General features: G+C 37.5%; 1 protein-coding gene across 1 annotated transcript in view; it reads right to left on the bottom strand.

Annotated features, from left to right (window-relative positions):
- LEMD3 (LEM domain containing 3) overlaps nt 1-18,985 on the bottom strand; it is a 53,744-nt gene that overhangs the window by 2,452 nt on the left and 32,307 nt on the right. Inside the window, exons 4-11 of the mRNA XM_004583229.3 lie at nt 18,361-18,428; nt 6,827-6,906; nt 6,602-6,747; nt 5,082-5,183; nt 4,896-4,998; nt 3,804-3,982; nt 1,769-1,850; nt 62-167 (exon numbers count right to left, since the gene is read on the bottom strand). Of these exons, the coding sequence (XP_004583286.2) occupies nt 62-167; nt 1,769-1,850; nt 3,804-3,982; nt 4,896-4,998; nt 5,082-5,183; nt 6,602-6,747; nt 6,827-6,906; nt 18,361-18,428 (866 nt within the window). The remainder of the gene's footprint in view (nt 1-61; nt 168-1,768; nt 1,851-3,803; nt 3,983-4,895; nt 4,999-5,081; nt 5,184-6,601; nt 6,748-6,826; nt 6,907-18,360; nt 18,429-18,985) is intronic.

The raw sequence follows: 18,985 nt of genomic DNA, 5'->3' as shown, positions 1-18,985 counted from the left end.
AATGATCTTAGTTTTATAACAACACATTCAAAATGTGGACTTGATTTACTAGTTGCATTACCTCACGGGAGTTTTTGTCAACTGCGATGTGCACAATGCCCTCGTTATCACTGCATTTCTCTAGAATTGCTTCTTGAATTGCCAGATGCCACTGATCCCCTATTTCCCTAAAATTGATAAAAACAAAAATTAACCACAATTCTACTCAGTTAAAAAATTTTGTCTCACCAATAGCTTAGTAACTATGTATTGTTAGATTAGCATAAACAAGAATTTTAATGATCTGCAAATTCGTTAAAGTAACAAAAGTTGTAAGAATTATTTTCTTTGTAACATTTTCAAGTTACTAACTTTAAAATCATGGGTTTTTATCTGAGGGTAACAAAATATTGGTTTGGCATTGACTCCCTAAATCTGAAGGCTCACAACACAGCACTACCACAGCATTAATCACTTTTAGTTCTGTCAGACAGAGGACCTGTGTGCGCATGCGCACGAGCAGTTATTCTCCACCTTTCCAATTTTGTTGTCTCTGATTTGTGATCGCATATCAACAGTTTGGAAGGAACTTAGCGACATTTTATACGTAATGAAATTTCCATACCCAGGCTTTAACAAAAAATAAAACAGGATTTGATTTGTAATATTGGACAAATAAGCATTAGCCCTTAGGAAGCTAATTTTTAAAATTATAAATTCTAAGATTCTAACGTATGTTGCTGTAATTACACAAAGAAGTTTCTCAAATGTTACACTTACAAGAAAAGATGTGCACATCCTCAGGGAATTTTTCAATTAGACTGGAAGCTTTTAAAAAGCAGGCATTAGGGCCCGGCGGCATGGCCTAGCGGCAAAAGTCCTCACCTTGAACAAGCCGGGATCCCATATGGATGCCACTTCTAATCCCGGCAGCTCTACTTCCCATCTAGTTCCCTACTTGTGGCCTGGGAAACCAGTCGAGGACGGCCCAAAGCTTTGGGACCCTGCACCCGTGTGGGAGACCTGGAAGCGGAGCTGGGCTTCTGGCTTTGGATTGGTGCAGCACCAGCTGTTGCGCTCACTTGGGGAGTGAATCATCGGACGGAAGATCTTCCTCACTGTCTCTCCTCCTCTCTGTATATCTGACTTGGTAATAAATAAATATTTATAAAAAGCAGGCATTTGGGGGCAGGAGGGCAGGCATTTGGCATTGTAGCTAGATCCTGCATCCCATGTCAGAGTGCTTTGCTCAGCTCCAATTCCCAGCAGACAGTGAGGCAGGTGCTCCCTGTCGCCCACACAGGAGGCGTGCAATGTGCTTTGTGCTCCAGCCTACCTACCCTAGTCCTGGCTGTCGCAACAAGAGGATGCAAGATCTCTATTTCTGCCTATTTATTTTCAAATAAATTGAAAAATTAATTTTAAAGTCTCCTGAGGCAAAAATGCCAGTCATGTTTAATAAGAAACATATTTTTAAAAGTATACTGCTTGCCTCTGTATCATTATTAAGGAATTTCAAATATTTATCTGCCTTTTTTTTTTTACCCGCTTTTAAGAGTAACACTGAATACAAAGACCTATGTAAGTTTTATAAACTTGTGTGCATCCATCTTTTTGTTTGGAATTTAACAATAAAGACAAGAAAAACATAACATTTCATTTCTGTAGTTAGAAATTAAAAAGGAAAGTAGATTTTCAGTTATAAGCACAGCACTATAAGAATATCATGCACTTTTGAGGCAAATATTTAAAATAAAAAATCATACGTAGCCCTAATCATAATACTTACATAACTGGATCAAACATATTTCGAATCTTTAAACACGGTGTCAAACTATTTGGTGGTGAATTTCTTCTATCTAAATGAAATGCTACAAAGAACAAATTAGTTTTACTATTTGTCATTGTTTCATTTTGTTGAAAACTATTCATTCGTTAAAAAAAATATTCATTGCTTGCTTTAACTATGAGCCATATCCCAATGTTAACTGTTAGGATGAATATAAAAGTCACTGCTGTTACGGAGATACACGGTAGTGGGGCAGACAAGTAAGCAGTCCACTAGGAAATCATAATTGTGGTAAATCCTAAGAAGAGTGCAGAATACTTTAACCTTTAGATTGGGAGCATCACATAAGACTTGATGAGACAGTGAAATTTATGATGGAAACGGAGTAATAGAACTAGCAGGGTAAAAAGAGCAGTAACTATTGTCAAGCTGAGGTGACAGTTTCTATACAGTCCCTGAGGCAAGAAAGAACTTGATATACAGGTTACTGAAAGCCAGCCAGTGTGATTGAAGTAGAGAACAGAAAGAAAAACTTGAAGCGGGAGGCGTTAGTCTATTTAGGACCATGTCAGCCACATTACTTTAAAAATACTGTTAACATGGAGAATCAATTAGGTAAAAGCAAAAGTGAATACATCTGAGATCAGCAGGAATAGAATCAATAGCAGACTTTCTTAAGGAAGATGATGGTGATGTGGATAAGGCAGGACAATAGCTCCGATGGAAAAGTAGATAAAATCAGTATATGCCATAGAAAAGCTCTAACAGCACCCGGACAGACTGGACAAAGAGGATTAAAGAAAGATTACATAATACAATGTAATTAATAAATAAATTTAAAAAAAAAAAAAAGAGAGAAAGATTAAGGATGACTCCCAGGTTTAAGGCAGGACTGAGGATGGGTGTTTTACACTGGGAAGAGAAAAAACCGAGTTTGTGCGCATGGTGCATGTGTGGCAACCATCTCCTGAAAAAAAGACAAGTACACGGGCTAGACACAGACATCTGAAGACCAGAACAAGACTCAGAGTACAAATCTGGGAGTATCTAACTTATCTCTAAGAAGATAATCATATCTATTTGAAGTCACAGCATAAGAGAGAATGGAATTAGACTCTACCATTCACAAACAAAACAAGCAGAAAAGAGGAGAGTCAGCAGAAGAACAATCAGAAAATGGTATTCCCAAAGCCTAAGCAAGAGCGTTTCAAGGAGGGTTAGATTGTCAAACACTATAAAAGGCCAAATAAACTAAAAAAAGTCTTAGTTTTCAGTTACATAGGTCCTCTACATGCATTTTAAAATGGAAAAAGTTTACTGTCAGAGTAATTTATTGTAACATCAAAGTCCATCATTGACTGAAGAAGGCCTAGTCAAGCTTTCTCAGAGTGAAAATAACAGTGACTGGATTAACTGCAGTTTCAAACATTTTACTTTTCCTCTAATACTAAGTCTAGCACACAATTTTATGGTACAAAAAAAAATTTACTATTCACAATTTTCTGATCCACTGTTTCTGCTTTCCTGTTTAAAAAAAGTTTGGGTATACAGGGTGGTTGGTCCTCAAAGCTCTCCATAAACATACATGCATGCTTTTGAAACTTTGTAAGTATTCAGAAAAACTTGGAAAGCTCTCCACAAATGTTGTGGGGAGGAATAAAGGAAAAGCATTACACAGGGAGAGCTATTAAGTTATGATCACACTTTAAAATATAATATACATCATGAAGACTCAGGTCATATTTTGTAGAATACATTAGTTTTATTTGCAAAAAGATGAAAAAAATGCAATTAAATGTGCATTACTAAGCTGCTGTAAGTGAAAAAGGCGATCACACTTCTGAATACATTATTAGGAAGGACAGAAGTGTGGAAGAAGGAAGCTCCCACAGATTCCTTTTATGAATGGAACTGCAAAGGGAGATGCGCCTTCCTACATGTTTGAACCGCACTGCTTCACTTAAATACCCATGGATTTTGTCATTTTAAAAAATTGAAAAGAAACATTACTTTTTGTTTGTTTATGCATACATACCTTGACCCTGCCATACTTTAGAGGGTATTACTAATATTTTCTCACAGGATGCAGAAGGTTGAATCCACCGCCAAACCAGATAATCTGCACCACCTATCCTCCGCGTCTCGGTTCGAACTCGAGACTCATTAGCAGCAAGGAAGTCAACAGCTCTGTCCCAGACCTTCTTCATTTTTTTCCTATGACAAGAACAAAATGACAAATTTACCAGCATCTTGTCACCTTTCGGAAACGGTAGTAACTGAAGTAACACTCATTTTTAACTCTGGCTGTTCTTGCCAATACTAACAGGGTTTGTTCATAAGAGTTAGGGGTGTGCTCATCACCTCTCATTTAGTTCAGTTTCTAACTCAAAAGGTAAAATGAGAATATTATTTTTTTCCCAAACAAATTCAATTGCTAATAAATGCTAGGGATGTATACAAATGGTAATTTATAATATGGCATCTTTCACCTGTAAAATTTTTAAATTCTTATCATAAAAACTAGCTTAAATATTTTAAAACATCAGTGAAACACTGTTTCTTTGTCAGGATGAAATTGAATGACATAAGATGAAGGCTTACAACAATTGGAGAGGCCAGCACTGTGGCATAGCTAGCTAAACTTCTGACTGGGCTAGTGGCATCCCACACAGGTGCTGGCCTGAGACCCAGTTACTCCACTTCCAATTCAGATCTCTGCTTAGGGCCGGGGTAAGCAGCGGAGGACTGCTCAAGTCCTTGGGTCTCTGCACCTACACGAGAAAGCTGGAAGAAGCTTCTGGCTCCTGGCTTCAGACAGGCTCAGCTCTGGCTGCTGCAGCCATGTGAGGAGTGACCCAGTGCATGGAAGACCTCTCTATCTCTCCCCTGCCTTTTAAATAAAAACAAATCTTAAAAGGAAAGAAATACAGAAATAAGAATGATTTAGAAATTTAGTTGTCTATTATGCCACTCAAGTAGAATGGAATTTTGAAACAGCATAAAGTAAAAAACAAATCTATTCAATAGAACACGTTTACCTGAGAAGAGTCATCATTCTAAAAAAACTTTCTACATTTTAAAAAGTCTTCTGAAGGAGATTCCTACATTCTGTTCTATTTCAACACACCTGTCATGAGGTTGTATTAAAGAATCCTGCACATGTGGAATAGGCATGTAAGGTTGTAAATCTTTATTTTCCTGGCAAGCTTCATTATGACTTCGCAGAACATCTGAAAACAAATCAAACAATCTGAATCAATCACTCATGCAGTCATCGTTCCAGGAAGAGTTCAGATTTGTACAAAAACCTTACCTATAATCTTTACCACCATATCATACATTTGCCTTGCTTCCTCCTCTTCTTTTGTCCAGCGATATTTCATGTAACGCAGAACAACACCAACCATTGCTACACCTGCAACATCCATATTTTTCATGTTTTAAAAATTGTGCTGAATGGCATTCAAGAAGACTGCAGGCAGCTTTTACAATGATCATTTTAACTGCCATAGTGGAGTACTGAAATAAGCCTTCTAAACCCAGCTAAACTACATACAACAATTTCACCTTAACCATTTTTCCAGTTTCATTTCTCTCTTGGGAGAAAAAAAAATCCTCCCACCTTGTTAACAATGAAACCTGTAAATTCTAAACGAATTTGTTTCAAACAAATATGACTGTATCTGACAAACTTCTTCCTTTGCAGCAATAGCCACTGAGCAGGGCTGACTTTGTGGTGTGTCAGGTTAGGAGCCTGCAGTCACCTGAGCTCCCGCACCACAGGAGGCAACAGATGTCACTCACACACTTCCATACAGGCCATCCACTTGGGAGATCCGGATGTAATTCCTGGCTCCTGGCTTCATCCTGACACAGCCCCCCACTGATGGTGAACCAGCAGGTCAAAGCACTCTACTCTCTTTCTTTCTCTTCTCTTCCTTCCCTCCCTTCCTTCTTTCAATCTGCTTTTCAAATAAATTAAAAACATAAATATTACAAAGAACTAAACATATTAAATCTTTAGGTAAGGTAACTTAGTTTTAGATTGCTGGAAAAGAAAAAGACTATGTCCTAAATTCCTATTATTAATCAAAAACTCATGAAACCCAGCAGCCTCAACAAAAATTTTAATTCAGGTAAATAATATTTTTATTATAGTGAGCTTAATTTTTAACATGTGTGTGTGTTTTCTTGTTAAGATTCTTTTCTTTATTTCAAAGGCAGAGTTATGGAGAGAGAAGGAAAAATAGAAAGGGCTCTTCAATCCACTGGTTCCCTTTCCAATGGCTGCAACAGCTGAGGCTGGGCCAGTTTAAACCAAGAACCTGGAACTCTTTTCAGGGGTCTCCCATAAGGTGGCAGGGTTCTAACTAACTGAACCACCTCTGCTTTTCCAATCACATTACCAAGGAGCTGGATTAGGAACAAATGGGACTCAAACTAGCATCTGTGAAGGATGCTCAGTGGACAGGTTAACTTGCACCATGATGCTTGCCCTCTGCTTTATTATTATTAAAATAAGCTAATTCTTAAAAATATTTTCCAGTATTACTTACTAAAGTAGCCTTCTATGTGCATACTACCCACGTTTCCTTGGTCTATGACAGTCTTATAACAAAGTTTTATTAACAGCTCCTCCTTACATGTCTGTCTTCTAAGCCCTTACACTGCCATCATTTTTAAAAACTCAATTGTATTATAATTATTGAAGAGCTAGGCATGATTTATATGTCAGTCATCTCAGAAGTGAATTTTCAACTTCAGCATTTAACGAAATACAAACATAAAAGTTAGAGGTTGAAATGCACCTCCTCTCTTTTCCTAACAACTTACCAAAGCATAACAACAATAATCTGTGAGTGACAGTAATAAAAGCACGTCGGAAACGACACCAGAAGGACATCTGTGGTCTTGTGGACTGTAAAAACTGCACATCAGTTATATTTGTCAATTCTTCCTTGGGGCCATAACCAACACACCTGTTTAAAAATAATTAAGGTTTAGTTTAAATTGAAAATCACTTCCTACAAATCTAAATTTTCAGAGGAAACCCTTTACCTTATTCCAACATCTTTCCCATTTTCTAAAATCCACTGCAACGAAGTGTTAAATATATCTTCATATTCAGGACCTAAATCCTAAGAAAAACAGAAAATAATTTAGTATTCTTAAGAAATCATATATACATTTGGGTGTTTATGCAAACTGTAAACCTCACACTCTATGGAACATTTTTATTTGAATTATATAACAAACTAGAAAAACAGTATTGATTCAGTACACACAAATAACAGAGAAGAGGAAAACAAAAGCTACCATATTCCACTAGTTCACTATAACCACCCCAACATTCCGCCTTATCTCTTGTTTCGCTTTAGTTGTTTCACAGATTTGAAAGGCTTCTCTTAACAACCCTGTTTTTAAGTATCTGTCACTTTGATAAGAGAGAACGAATGAAACACTATTTTCAGATGAACAAATGACAAATGAATCAGACCTGGATGTTTCATGGGCTTTTTCACAAAAGTACATATATTAAATCTATCAACTTAAAAACTCTAGTATTACTAATGATAAAATTCAAGCTTTCAAGCATGAGTGAAAATATATTTTTCAAATCAGAACATGAGAAGTAGCATATTATGCATGTTGTACTAACTGCTTTTGTCATTGTATTTGTCAACCTCTGTATACACCAAAAGACCTGAAATGTTTCCAGCAAACCAGTATTTCATTGTCTGGTTAACTCTACTATAACAAATTCTGTATTACTGAACACTGAGCAGATCCAATTTCTTCATAATCAAATAACACTCTTCAAACCACCCTTAATTTTTTTTTTTATTCAGCAAATATTTTAAGAGTCCACTATGTACCAAACACTGTCCTAGGAAATTTTTCTGGGCTCACAGAGATTAGAGATCACTGGAAAGTATATCTTTACAAAAGTCAATTTTTAAAATCTTATAAAAAAGAAATTTCTAACAGGTATCTTTGGTATTTTATCAACAAAATCTTCAGCAGCATTGCAAATTACAAAGTTTTCATTTTATTAGATTAATTTACTTCTTTTTTTAATTTATTTTTTATTTTATTGGAAAGTCAGATAAACAGAGAGGGAGAGAGACAGAGATGAAGATCTTTTGCCTGTTAATTCACTCCCAAGCGGCTGCAATGCCTGGAGCTGAGCCAATCCAAATCCACAAGTCCAGAGCCTCTTCCAGGTCTCCCACGAGGATGCAGGGTCCCAAAGCTTTGGGCCGTCCTTAACTGCTTTCCCAGGCCACAAGCAGGGGGCTGGATGGGCAGCAGTGCAGCTGGGGCATGAACTGGCACCCATTTGGGATCCCAGTGCTTGAAAGGTGAGGATTTGAACCTTTGAGTTCTCATGCCAGGGCCAAATTTCCTTATTTTTATTGGAAAGGCAGATCATATTTAGGAAGAGACAGAGGGAGAGGTCTTCCATTTGCTGGTTCTCCCCTCAAATGGTCACAATGGCCAGAGCTGAGCCAATCTGAAGCCAGTAGCCAAGAGCCTCCTCTAAGTCTCTCACATGGGTTGTAAGTGCCCAAGGACTTGAGCCACCCTCGGCTGCCTGCCCAGTTTATAAGCAGGAGCTGAACAGGAAGTAGAGAAGCTGGGACCAGAGTTAACACTCCCACAGCATGTTGGCACTTCAAGACACAGACTGGCCTATTAAGCTACCATGCAGTTTCCTCAGAGACTAGATTATCAACAAGTCTCAGATAATGTAGGAAAAAATCCCCAAGTGTATTTGTTAAAACTTCATATGCAAAAATTTTAGGAAACTGAAGATATTCAAATCTAGTATTAATATTCTCATTCATTAATCTTCAAAATGTATATAATGGCACAAATCAACAAGGATGCTTACTATTCTAATAAACTAGGTACAGAAAGGAGCAAAGAGCCTAGAAGTTAAAATTTAAAGATGTTACTGGTAAGAAAAGAGTATCTGCTATTTCCCATTTCTGTTTTTGTTTTTTTTTTTTAACCCAGGTTAACATCATTTGACAGCCATTCACTGGAAAGAAAATTTTCAAATAACTGATAGATAGTATGATAAATGACCGCAAGACACAAGGAGGAATATGTCACATGCTGGCTCCTACCCTAAATGTATGCAATGGCAGCTCCGGCTCAGTGGAGCTAAAGTTGGAGCCGGAAACTATCCACCTCTTCCTTACAGGTGCAGGAATCCAACTACTCCAGCCATCAAGGCCTGCTTCCCAGGGCGCACCATCAGCAGGAAGGTGGAACTGGGGCTCCAACCCAGTTTCAGGTCATGGGCTGAATACATTCCAGGATCTAAAACAGCATCTTAACTGCTAGCTCAAACATTCATCCTTGAAATTTTTGTAGAAGTAAAAACTGAATGTTTTTATATTAACTGAATATTTCACGCTAGAAAGCTAACCATAAGGCAAAGGTACGCCTCCCCCTTTATTAGGTGTAAAGGGCCAGAGGGTAAATATTCTAGTCCCACAAGCTTCACTTTAGATTCAGCTACCTGCTAACAGCCAGTTCGTGTCCCAACTGCTCCATTTCCCATCCAGCTCCCTGCTTGTTGCCTGGGAAAGCAGTGTTGGATGGTCCAAAGCCTTGGGACCCTGCACCTGTGTGGGAGACCTGGAAGAGGCTTGCAGCTTCGTATGAGCTCAGCTCTGGCTGTTGCACACACTTGGGGAGTGAAGTGGTGGATAGAAGATCCCTTTCTCTGTCTTGTCTTCTCTGCCTGTAGTGCTGGCACCCCCATATGGGTGTCAGTTTTATCCTGGTTGCTCCACCAGCAGACAGAAGATCTTTCTGTCTCGCCTTCTCTTCCTAAATCTGATCTCCCTTTCCAGTAAAAATGAATAAATCTTTTCTTATAAAAAGAGATTCTTAAAAAAAATTGTAATTAGGCCTGGCGTGGTAGCCTAGTGGCTGAAGTCTTTGCCCTGCACACACCAGTATCCCATGTGGGTGCCAGTTTGTGTCCTGGAGGCTCCACTTCCCATTCAGCTCCCTGCTTGTGGTCTGGGAAAGTAGTCAAGGGCATCTCAAAGCCTTGGGAGCCTGCACCCGCATGGGAGACCCGGAAGAGGCTCCCGGCTCCTGGCTTTGGATTGGCACAGCTCTGGTCATTGCAGCCACTTGGGGAATGAATCAATGGATGGAAGATCTTCCTCTCTATCTCTTCCTCTCTGTATATCTGAGTTTGCAATTAAAAAAAAAAAGTAAAAAAAATTATAATTATGAAATTCTCTATTTCTCTTCTCAGAATGCTTATTTTTCTATACCAACCTGATTATATTATCAGTGATTAGCATTCCAAACCAGACCATGAAAGTTTATTCAGCCCCCTTAACCACACATTTGTAGCTATCAACTGTCCTATTTTCTTCACAAATGCCAAAATATGTTAAGAGATAAACAAGTCTGAAAGTAACCTAGGAATCTAGTCACCACTCATTACACCATTTTGTAGAAAAATTATTTTACAGTGTTTCTACCACTTAAAAACCAAGCTTACACCCTCACAGTAATACAACATTATGCAATTACTAAAAGTTCCACCAGGGGGACCCCTTAACTTTTCACAAATCAAAGTAAGCTTTCAGTATTAACAGTAAAGCTCAAGGGAAACACTGGGGAACAATACTTAAATTATTTAAATTTATTGTGTTTATTTAAAATTCCTCTCACAGAGATAATGGGACAAATACTCATAAAATCAGAATCAACAATAAAGAATAAAATTCAAGAAAATAAAACATCTTACTGAGTTTCATCCTCACTTAGCATTATCAAACATTTCCTGTAACTCAACGTACTTGAAGCATAGTAGAAGTTAAGGATAAATTATAATACACCTGTAGAAACTATATACATTCTTGGGATCATTTACTCCTAATTCCAAAAATTTAACTATCTTGGTAAAAGCCATAGTAAAACTACCTGAACTGTACATTAGCTCAATATCAGCAGCAAGTCTACAACATAAATTTGAGAATATTTTTGTACTGAGGATCTTCCAGATTTATGCTAGCTAGAACATGAATAAAATGAAATAGTCAATTATGACTTAAGCAACTACACTAAAACTGTCACTCTAAATCACGAAGTAAAATGGCAACATTTATTAGATGCAGTTAAAGAAAAATTCATGCTCTTTGAAGAAGCAGTGCCCTAGAAAGGATTATTTCTTAAGGAAAGAACAAAGGCAAAGATTATACTTTTCATAATCTTAAAAAAATCACAAAACACAACCATCTAACAAACGATTATCAAAAGGAAAAAAGCTTTCAAAAACACTATTCAATGACACAGAAATATATATGTATATTAAAGAAAAATAAACAACTAACATGAAATATTTATAACACTAATTCCAGAAAAAATCATATTTAAAAAGACGGGGAAAAAAATGGACCGAAACCTGACTAATAATTACCTTACAGCTGCGAACAGGAAACTTGTATTTTCTACTGTAAATTAAATTATAGGCATGTTTTAATTTTTTAATGAAATAAAATAAATATTACTTATAGTATTTAAAGGTTTTATCTACACTATACTATTTTATTCTGGGGGAGAAAGGTTTAGTGCTCTGTTTCTTTTTTTTTTAAAGTGTCTGTCCAAACCGCATCTAAACCAAGTTCCACAATATTGAAAAACTGAAAAAGGTGGCCATTACCTAGAAACACCTAACAGAACTGCAAGTGTGTAAGCGTATTAAAATTCCAGATAATGTACTTTCATTAAACTAATCCAGAGTCATTTGTAAAAACAAACTTTTATTTAACAGGTGTGTTACTCTTTTTTTATTCTTTGTAAACTAGCTATAAAGTAGTTTCCAAGTCAATTCATAGATGAGCGCCTTCAGTAATTGCCTGCCACTAGTCTGAAGCACAATTCCTTTCTAGACCCTACTGCACCCTGGCTTAGAACCTTAACTTGTCTCAGCCATGGATCAGGGTTCCTTCTTTCTGCCTTGCCTCCTGTTACAACACAAATGCAATCAAATGGCTGCGAGAGAGAGAACTTAGCCGCCGACTAGGAACTGTCCTGCATCCCAGTTCTACCCCATTGTTGTTCACCTCAAATACAGCACTCCACAGATAAGACTCAGGGCTTTTCTGAAAAATAAATTAATCTTAAGCCAAGGCTTTATGATCAACCATACATATACCCATATCATTATGTCTCTAGGAGACCGAACTGGGCAAGGAGTAGCAAAGGAAGCACCGGATAGGACATTTGCCTGCTATGAGAAGCAAAACCACTTCCAGTTACTTCATAAGGAACCATGCGCTTGTTTTGGATTTCCCACAAGCTCTGCACGCCCTTTATCCAGGAATATTTTATTCTGTGTTCTCTTTTGAAACCTGGATCTTATTCCTTCTTTGTACCAACATATAACCCCTCCTTAGCTACAATCTTTTTTTTTGGGGGGAGGGAGGGTCTTGATTCTTTATCTATCTATTAAACAGTACACAGGCCACAAATTTGAATGTCATGAATGTTCTCTACTAGGTTGAAATTGAAAAGGATGATAACAAGGTTAAGAAGTCATTTGGGGTATGACTTCTCTGCCTCTCTCTTAACTCTGCCATTCAAGTAAATAAATCTTTTTTTTTTTTTTTTAAAGAAAGGTTAAGAAATAAACCTTGGAGCATATTGTAAGAGAGCTTGTGCAAATTTGCTCTGATTTAATTAATGCATGTGCATATGTAGGTTATACACACACACACACACTGAAATACTGACTTAAATATCTCAATGAACTTCAGCAAGCACTCGTTTTTCATAGTCTCACTTTCACAAAGAGAAACGGGTCCAGAAAAGTTCAGGGACTTCAGCCAAAGGGCACATTATGTGGTGGTGCCAGAACCGACTCCAGATCTAATCTTTACTATATTACATTATCTTAGCATCTTTCTGATACCACATAAGTCATGCATTTTGTTACAAATTGAGTGTACATTTTTCTCTTTGCTGACAAGTCTACCACAACAGTCTGTCCTCAAGACTTATCTGGCAGCCCCAGAACATCACCGCACGTTTAATCTTTACAAAGGGAGGAGTGACAGCAGTAAGGTAGCAGAGCAGGAAGTCCAAGCCTCCTTCTCCCACAGGAGACACTGATAAATTTCTGAACCAATTAATTGTGTTTGTCAGAAATCAGTTAAGAGTCTCATATTCCCATTCAAGTGCAATCTAGTTGTACCAAAGCTGGTAGGAAGTCACTTCCACTAACTCGCCTGAGAGTCCCACAGCTTCCTAGTATAAGCTTCATTTTAGGAGACATCTAATGGTCACACTTGAGCCAGGGGAAGGACACGAAGCAGCAGCAGGGGCTGTCAGAGTGAATGGTTTCTGTCTTGCCTGTATCTAATTGCTAACAAGAAAGAGAACCCAGTGGGAGGCTTTTGGGCACAACAATTTAAACTGCTTATCTACATATTCATAGTTGTTCCTCCCTCAACCCAAAGCTCAGCACAAAAAATAAGAGAAAACATCCAACCTCCAGCTTCTCTCTGCAGACAAAGAGTTGTGGATGCAGCCAACCCTCAAGGGTTGTCATGCTGGGAAGGACTGCTCCCTGGTTTGTCCTACCTGACTTGGAATCCTAACAAGACCCAGCACACTGAACTCCACGGACTCTTCAGTAATGCAGACATCACAAGGAACTAAGGATTATGAGCCCTGACAAAACAAAACCAACCCAATCTCTCCAAATGAGAATTTACAGATACAAATGCAAGGGAGGCGCACCACTAAAGGCTTTCAGAAGACCACAGATGAAGGTCTGTAAGACTGGAAGAAGTCATGATTTTTCTCAACGTGTGGATTCCAGCACAAAGCAACAAGGGACAAAGAAAAAAATAAGAGAAAAACAAAAAGCGAACTGGAAAATATAGCCCAAAGAAACAAAATAAACCTCTTAGAATACGCCCTGAATGAAACGGAGGTGTGAGAATTACCTGACAAAGAATTTCTTTAAAAGCTATTATAAAAGTACTCAACGAGATCAGAAAAATGATACATTAAATATCAAAACTAACCTTAATGTTAAGTAAAATATTTATATATTAAGTAGCCAACACATAACTTTCTAGCTGAAGAATAACTAAACTGGAAAGTTCATTACATGGGTTCAAGAGTAGACTTGATCCAGCAGAAGACTCAGCCAAATGTGAAGACAAATCATTCAAAATTATCTAAACAAGCAAAAGGCAAAAAGAATAGAGTGAAGAAAAGGCCAAAGATAGTTAAGGAATACCATAAAAACACAACAATATACATATTACAGATCCAGAAGGAAAAGACAGAAATAGGCTTAAAGATACAATGGCCCCAAACTCCCTAGACAATGGTCATTCAGATACATTCAGAAACAAGAACAACAACAGACCTAAAGAATTGCAATAAGGATAGCAACATAAACATACAAGAAAAAGCTTTTTGGTAAAGATAAAACACACAATACAAAAACTCTAATATGGTAATGGTGTTACTTAAATTAATTCTAACCATAGAATGCAATTTGAAAGTTAAAAGTATAGGGCTTGGTGCATTGGCTCAATGACTAAATACTCCACCTGCAAGCACCATCATCCCATACGGGTGCTAGTTCATGTCCTGCTGCTCCATTTCCCATCCAGCTCCCAGCTATGGCCTTGGAAAGCAGCAGAGGCCATCCCAAAGCCTGTGGACCCTGCACCCATATGGGAGACCCAGAAGAAGCTGCTGGTTTCTGCTTCAGATCAGCTCAGCTTTGGGCACTGTAGCCATTTGGGGAGTGAATCAGCAAAAAAGGTCTTTCTCTCTGTCTCTCCCTTGGTAAATCTGCCTTTCCAATAAAAATAAACCAATCTAAAACAAAACAAAAAACTCAACTCTTGTTAATATGACTATTTAAAAAGGCAAAAGTATAAAATTAGTTTTAAAAATATTTCCATGGATACACAGTACAAAAAGACACAAACTGACATCCAAACATAAAAGATGGTAGAGATAGAAAAGAGTAAGGTGTTTTTTATACAATTTAAGTTAAGGTGTTAACTTAAACTGTATATATGTTCCCACAGTAAACACAACAGTGAATGGCTGAATGAACTTAAAAAAAAATCCAAATACAAGAAATTCACTTTGGATTTAAGGTTACAAACATTAAGAATGAATGAAAAAAATAGATAAAAAGGTCCAAGCAACTAGTAACCACAGTACAGATACCCAAACTTAGACAAAATAGGCTTTAAGTCAAAACTGTCACATGAGACAAGGAAGGAAAGCAAGATATTAGACAATGACAATAAGGATAATTTACCTGGACGATAACAACTATAAATATCTATGTACTCCATATCACAGCACTCAGTAAGAGCAAGCAATGACGGAACTAAAGAAAGAAACAGCAACATAACAATATGGTTCAGGCAATATTAAGAGAAGTTTACAGTGATAAAAGCAAATGTTAGCAAAGAAACATCCCAAATGAATAACTTAATTTGCAATCTAAGGAACAAGAAAAAAAACAAAATCCAAACCATAAATTAAAAATACACATTACAGCAGAAATCTTGACAAATTTAAAAAAAAGAAAATAGGGAACATTTTCAGGTTATTTCTAAGAAGTCAGCCTTACTCTGACACAAAGCCTGGCAAAGATACAAGAAAAATACAGACTCTAACCCAGAAAAGATTTTTAAAAATCCTCAGTAAAATACTAGCAAACTGAATTTAATAGCACATTAAAGGTATTATACATTGGGGCTGGCATTTTGGTGCAGTGAGTTAAGCCCACTATCCCATAGGACTACCAGTTCAAGCTCCAAATGTCCCAATTCTGATCCAGGTGGCTGCAAATATTAGCTGGAAAAGCAGCAATGGACAGTCCAAGAGCCTGGGTCCCTGCCACTCTCGTGGAAGTCCGAGATGGAATTCTAGGATCCTGGCGTTAGCTGGGCCAAGCTCCGGCCACTGTGGACTTTAGCGAACGAAACAGTGGATGCAAAATGAGCTCTAGCTCCCTTTCTGCATTTCGAATAAATTTTAAAAAGAAAAGAAAAAAGAGATCATTTATCAGCACCCCAGGATAAAAGGAATATTCACAACATACAAAAATTAAACCTTTTCTTTTAAATTAAGGCTTCTTGGGCCCAGTGCATCAGCTCAATGGCTAAATCCTCATCTTGCAAGTGCCAGGATCCCATATGGGCACCAGTTCATGTCTTGGCTGCACCACTTCCCATCCAGCTCCCTGTCTGTGGCCTGGAAAAGCAGTGTTGGATGGCCCAAAGCCTTGGAACCCTGCACCTATGTGGGACACCTGGCTCCTGGTTTCAAATCAGCTCAGCTCCAGCTATTGTGGCCATTTGGGGATTAAACCAGTGGATGGAAGATCTTCGTCTCTCCTCTCTATAAATCTGATCTGCCTTTCCAACAAAAATCAAAAGTCTTCAAAACATGTATTTTTTTTATTTGAAAGGTAGAGTTAAGGGTGTTGCAGGGGAGAAAGAGAATCTTCCATCCGCTTGTACAAAGGCTAGGGTTGGGTCAGGCCCAAAGCCCAGAATTCCTGAGTCTCTGACATGGGTAGCAGGGGTCCAAGTTCTTGGACTAATCTCCACTGCCTCTTTCAGGCTGTTAGCAGGAAGTTATACTATAATTGGAGCAGCCAGGACTCAAACTGATACCCACATGGGATGCTGGCATTGCAGGCAGCAGTTTTGCCTGGTATGTCATGGCACTGGCCCCTTAATTTGCTTTCAGAATACAAGCACTCAAAAAAGTAGCAGAAGTAAATTACTCTATCAATATAAAGGTTATAAAAAAAACGCTCAGTTAACATTACACGACAGTAAAGAATGGAAATGGAAAGTTTTTCCTCTCAGATCAGGGAGAAGGGAACAAGACCCACTCATATCACTTGAATACAACAATCTGATAGAAGTCCAGTCAAAGCAACTTGGCAAGAAACAGTGTGCAAATCAGAAGTCAACTTAACTCTCTCAGGTGACATATTTATAAAATCCTAAGGACAAAAGACTCTATTAACATGAATGTACTCATCAAACTTAAGGCATATAAAATCACATAGAAAAACCAGTTGTATTTCTATATACCAAGCTAAAGCCATCTGAAAATGCTATTAAGAAAACACTATTTACAATACCAATGAAAGGAACAGGATACTTGGAAAAAAGGAAGAAAAAGAAAGACTTCGACACTATAAACACTGCTGAAAGAAGTTAAAGAAAACACAAATAAATTGCCTATTTTTATGGAATGAATTGGAAGACTTAATTTTGCTAAAGTGTCTGTGCTACCCAAAGTATTACAAATCCAAAGCATATCAACATCCCAGAGATACTTTTTCAGAAATAGACAAAGCAATCTAAAATTCTTTTGGAATCACAAAATGATTCCAAATAGCTAAAGCAATCCTAAGGAAAATACAAAGCTGGACACTTCAAATTTCTTGACTTCAAAATAGACAACAAAACTACAATAATCAAAACAGTATACTATTGGCATAAGAAAGCCCATTCAGAGGCTTTATGTCTACCACTGTGACACTGGCATCCCATACCCACAGCTGGGTTAAATCTAGGCTGCTCCACTACTAACCTAGTATCATGTTAATACATCCAGGAATGCAGCTGAGGATGGCCTGAAGTGTTTGGACCCTTACCACTAATGCAGCAGAACAGAATGAAAATCCTGGCTCTGGTTTCAGACTGGACCAGCCCTGGCTGATGAGGTCATTTATGAAGTAATTAACAGATGGAAGACAAAATTCTGTATCTTGCCTCCTTTCCTCTCTGTATCTCCCCCTCCCTTCTAACACTGCCTTCCAAATAAATAATTTATATGTTTCCAACTCTACTTGGTAATGCCCACCTTGGAAGGAATCAGATTATGAGTCAAGTATTTAAGTCTCTGCCACTCATGTGGGAGACCCTCGCTGAGTGCCAGGCTCTTGACTTTAGTTTAGTCCAGTATCAGTTATCCAATGATTTTGGGCAAGGATCCAGCAGATAGAAGAACTCTCTCACATAACAATGAAAACAGATAAATAAAAACTTAAAAAAAAAATTAACATCTAACACTACAATACTCCTAGAAGAAAAAATTAAGAAAAAAACTTAATCTCAATGTGGGCAACGATTTCTTGGATTACAAATTACAAAGCAAAAACAGACAAGCTGGATTACATCAAACTAAAAAAACCTATTGATTATTTATGGTAGTTTCACAAGTTCATGTTAAAGTTCTCCTAAAACCCTGAGATGAAACTGATCTGAGACAGAAGATTGGAAACAAATGGTTAGATATTCATTTGCTTTGTTACATGCTACTCACCCATCCCCACTTCCCTTGACTCAATGTCTTCTGTGCCCTTTCTATATTAATGTACCTTCTCTCAAATGGAATGTTCTAAAAGAAACTAAAAAAAGATACAATTCTATTTTCTATTATCTGCTCAAATTGTGCAAAACAGGAGTAATCTCACAGAAGTAGTAATAACTTGTATAAGTTCTTAGGAATATAGCCATTAAAGTTCTAAATTAACTGCTTACTTTTAAATATGCAGCTGCCTCTTGGACAGAAAGTGTTCTTTGACTAGAACTGCCACATTCATGATCACCTAGAAAGATAAACATATTACAAATTTTGAGTTAGCTCTATTTAAAGCAGAAGAAATCAAATACAACTAATTCAAAATATGTTATAAATTAGACAGTTCAAGGTTCTTTTATTATAATCAAGAAATAAAGAAGATAAACAGTATTCATATTTACTACTAGAAATGATTCCAGTTATCATCTAACCAACCACCCCTACATAAACCACAACTTTTACATGTAACTCAATCTTGACAGACTCTCCAACTGCAAGAAGAGAAAGTAGGTTCAATGGTGCCCATCTATAGATTTTGGCACAGAGGAGGCCCTCTACAGATACAAGCCACCTGCAAAGGGCAAAAATCCAGCAAATTCATCACATTAGCTTTAATTCTACTCATGCTATTCTTTGAGCTAGTCATTCATGGACTCAGGCAAGTCTGAATTCATCATTTAATTAAAATGGGCATCTTACCAGTATGCTTAAGCTTATTTTTACCAATGGGTGTACATGTCTCAAAAACCCTTACAACACAGATAAGCAAGCGAATCAGACAGAAGTCTACCTATGAGTCAGTTT

The sequence above is a fragment of the Ochotona princeps genome, chromosome 15 (assembly GCF_030435755.1).
Source record: "Ochotona princeps isolate mOchPri1 chromosome 15, mOchPri1.hap1, whole genome shotgun sequence".
NCBI classification, from domain to species: domain Eukaryota; kingdom Metazoa; phylum Chordata; class Mammalia; order Lagomorpha; family Ochotonidae; genus Ochotona; species Ochotona princeps.
The sequence above is the reverse complement of the archived record's forward strand: the minus strand, read 5'-3'. Positions and strand labels throughout refer to the sequence as shown.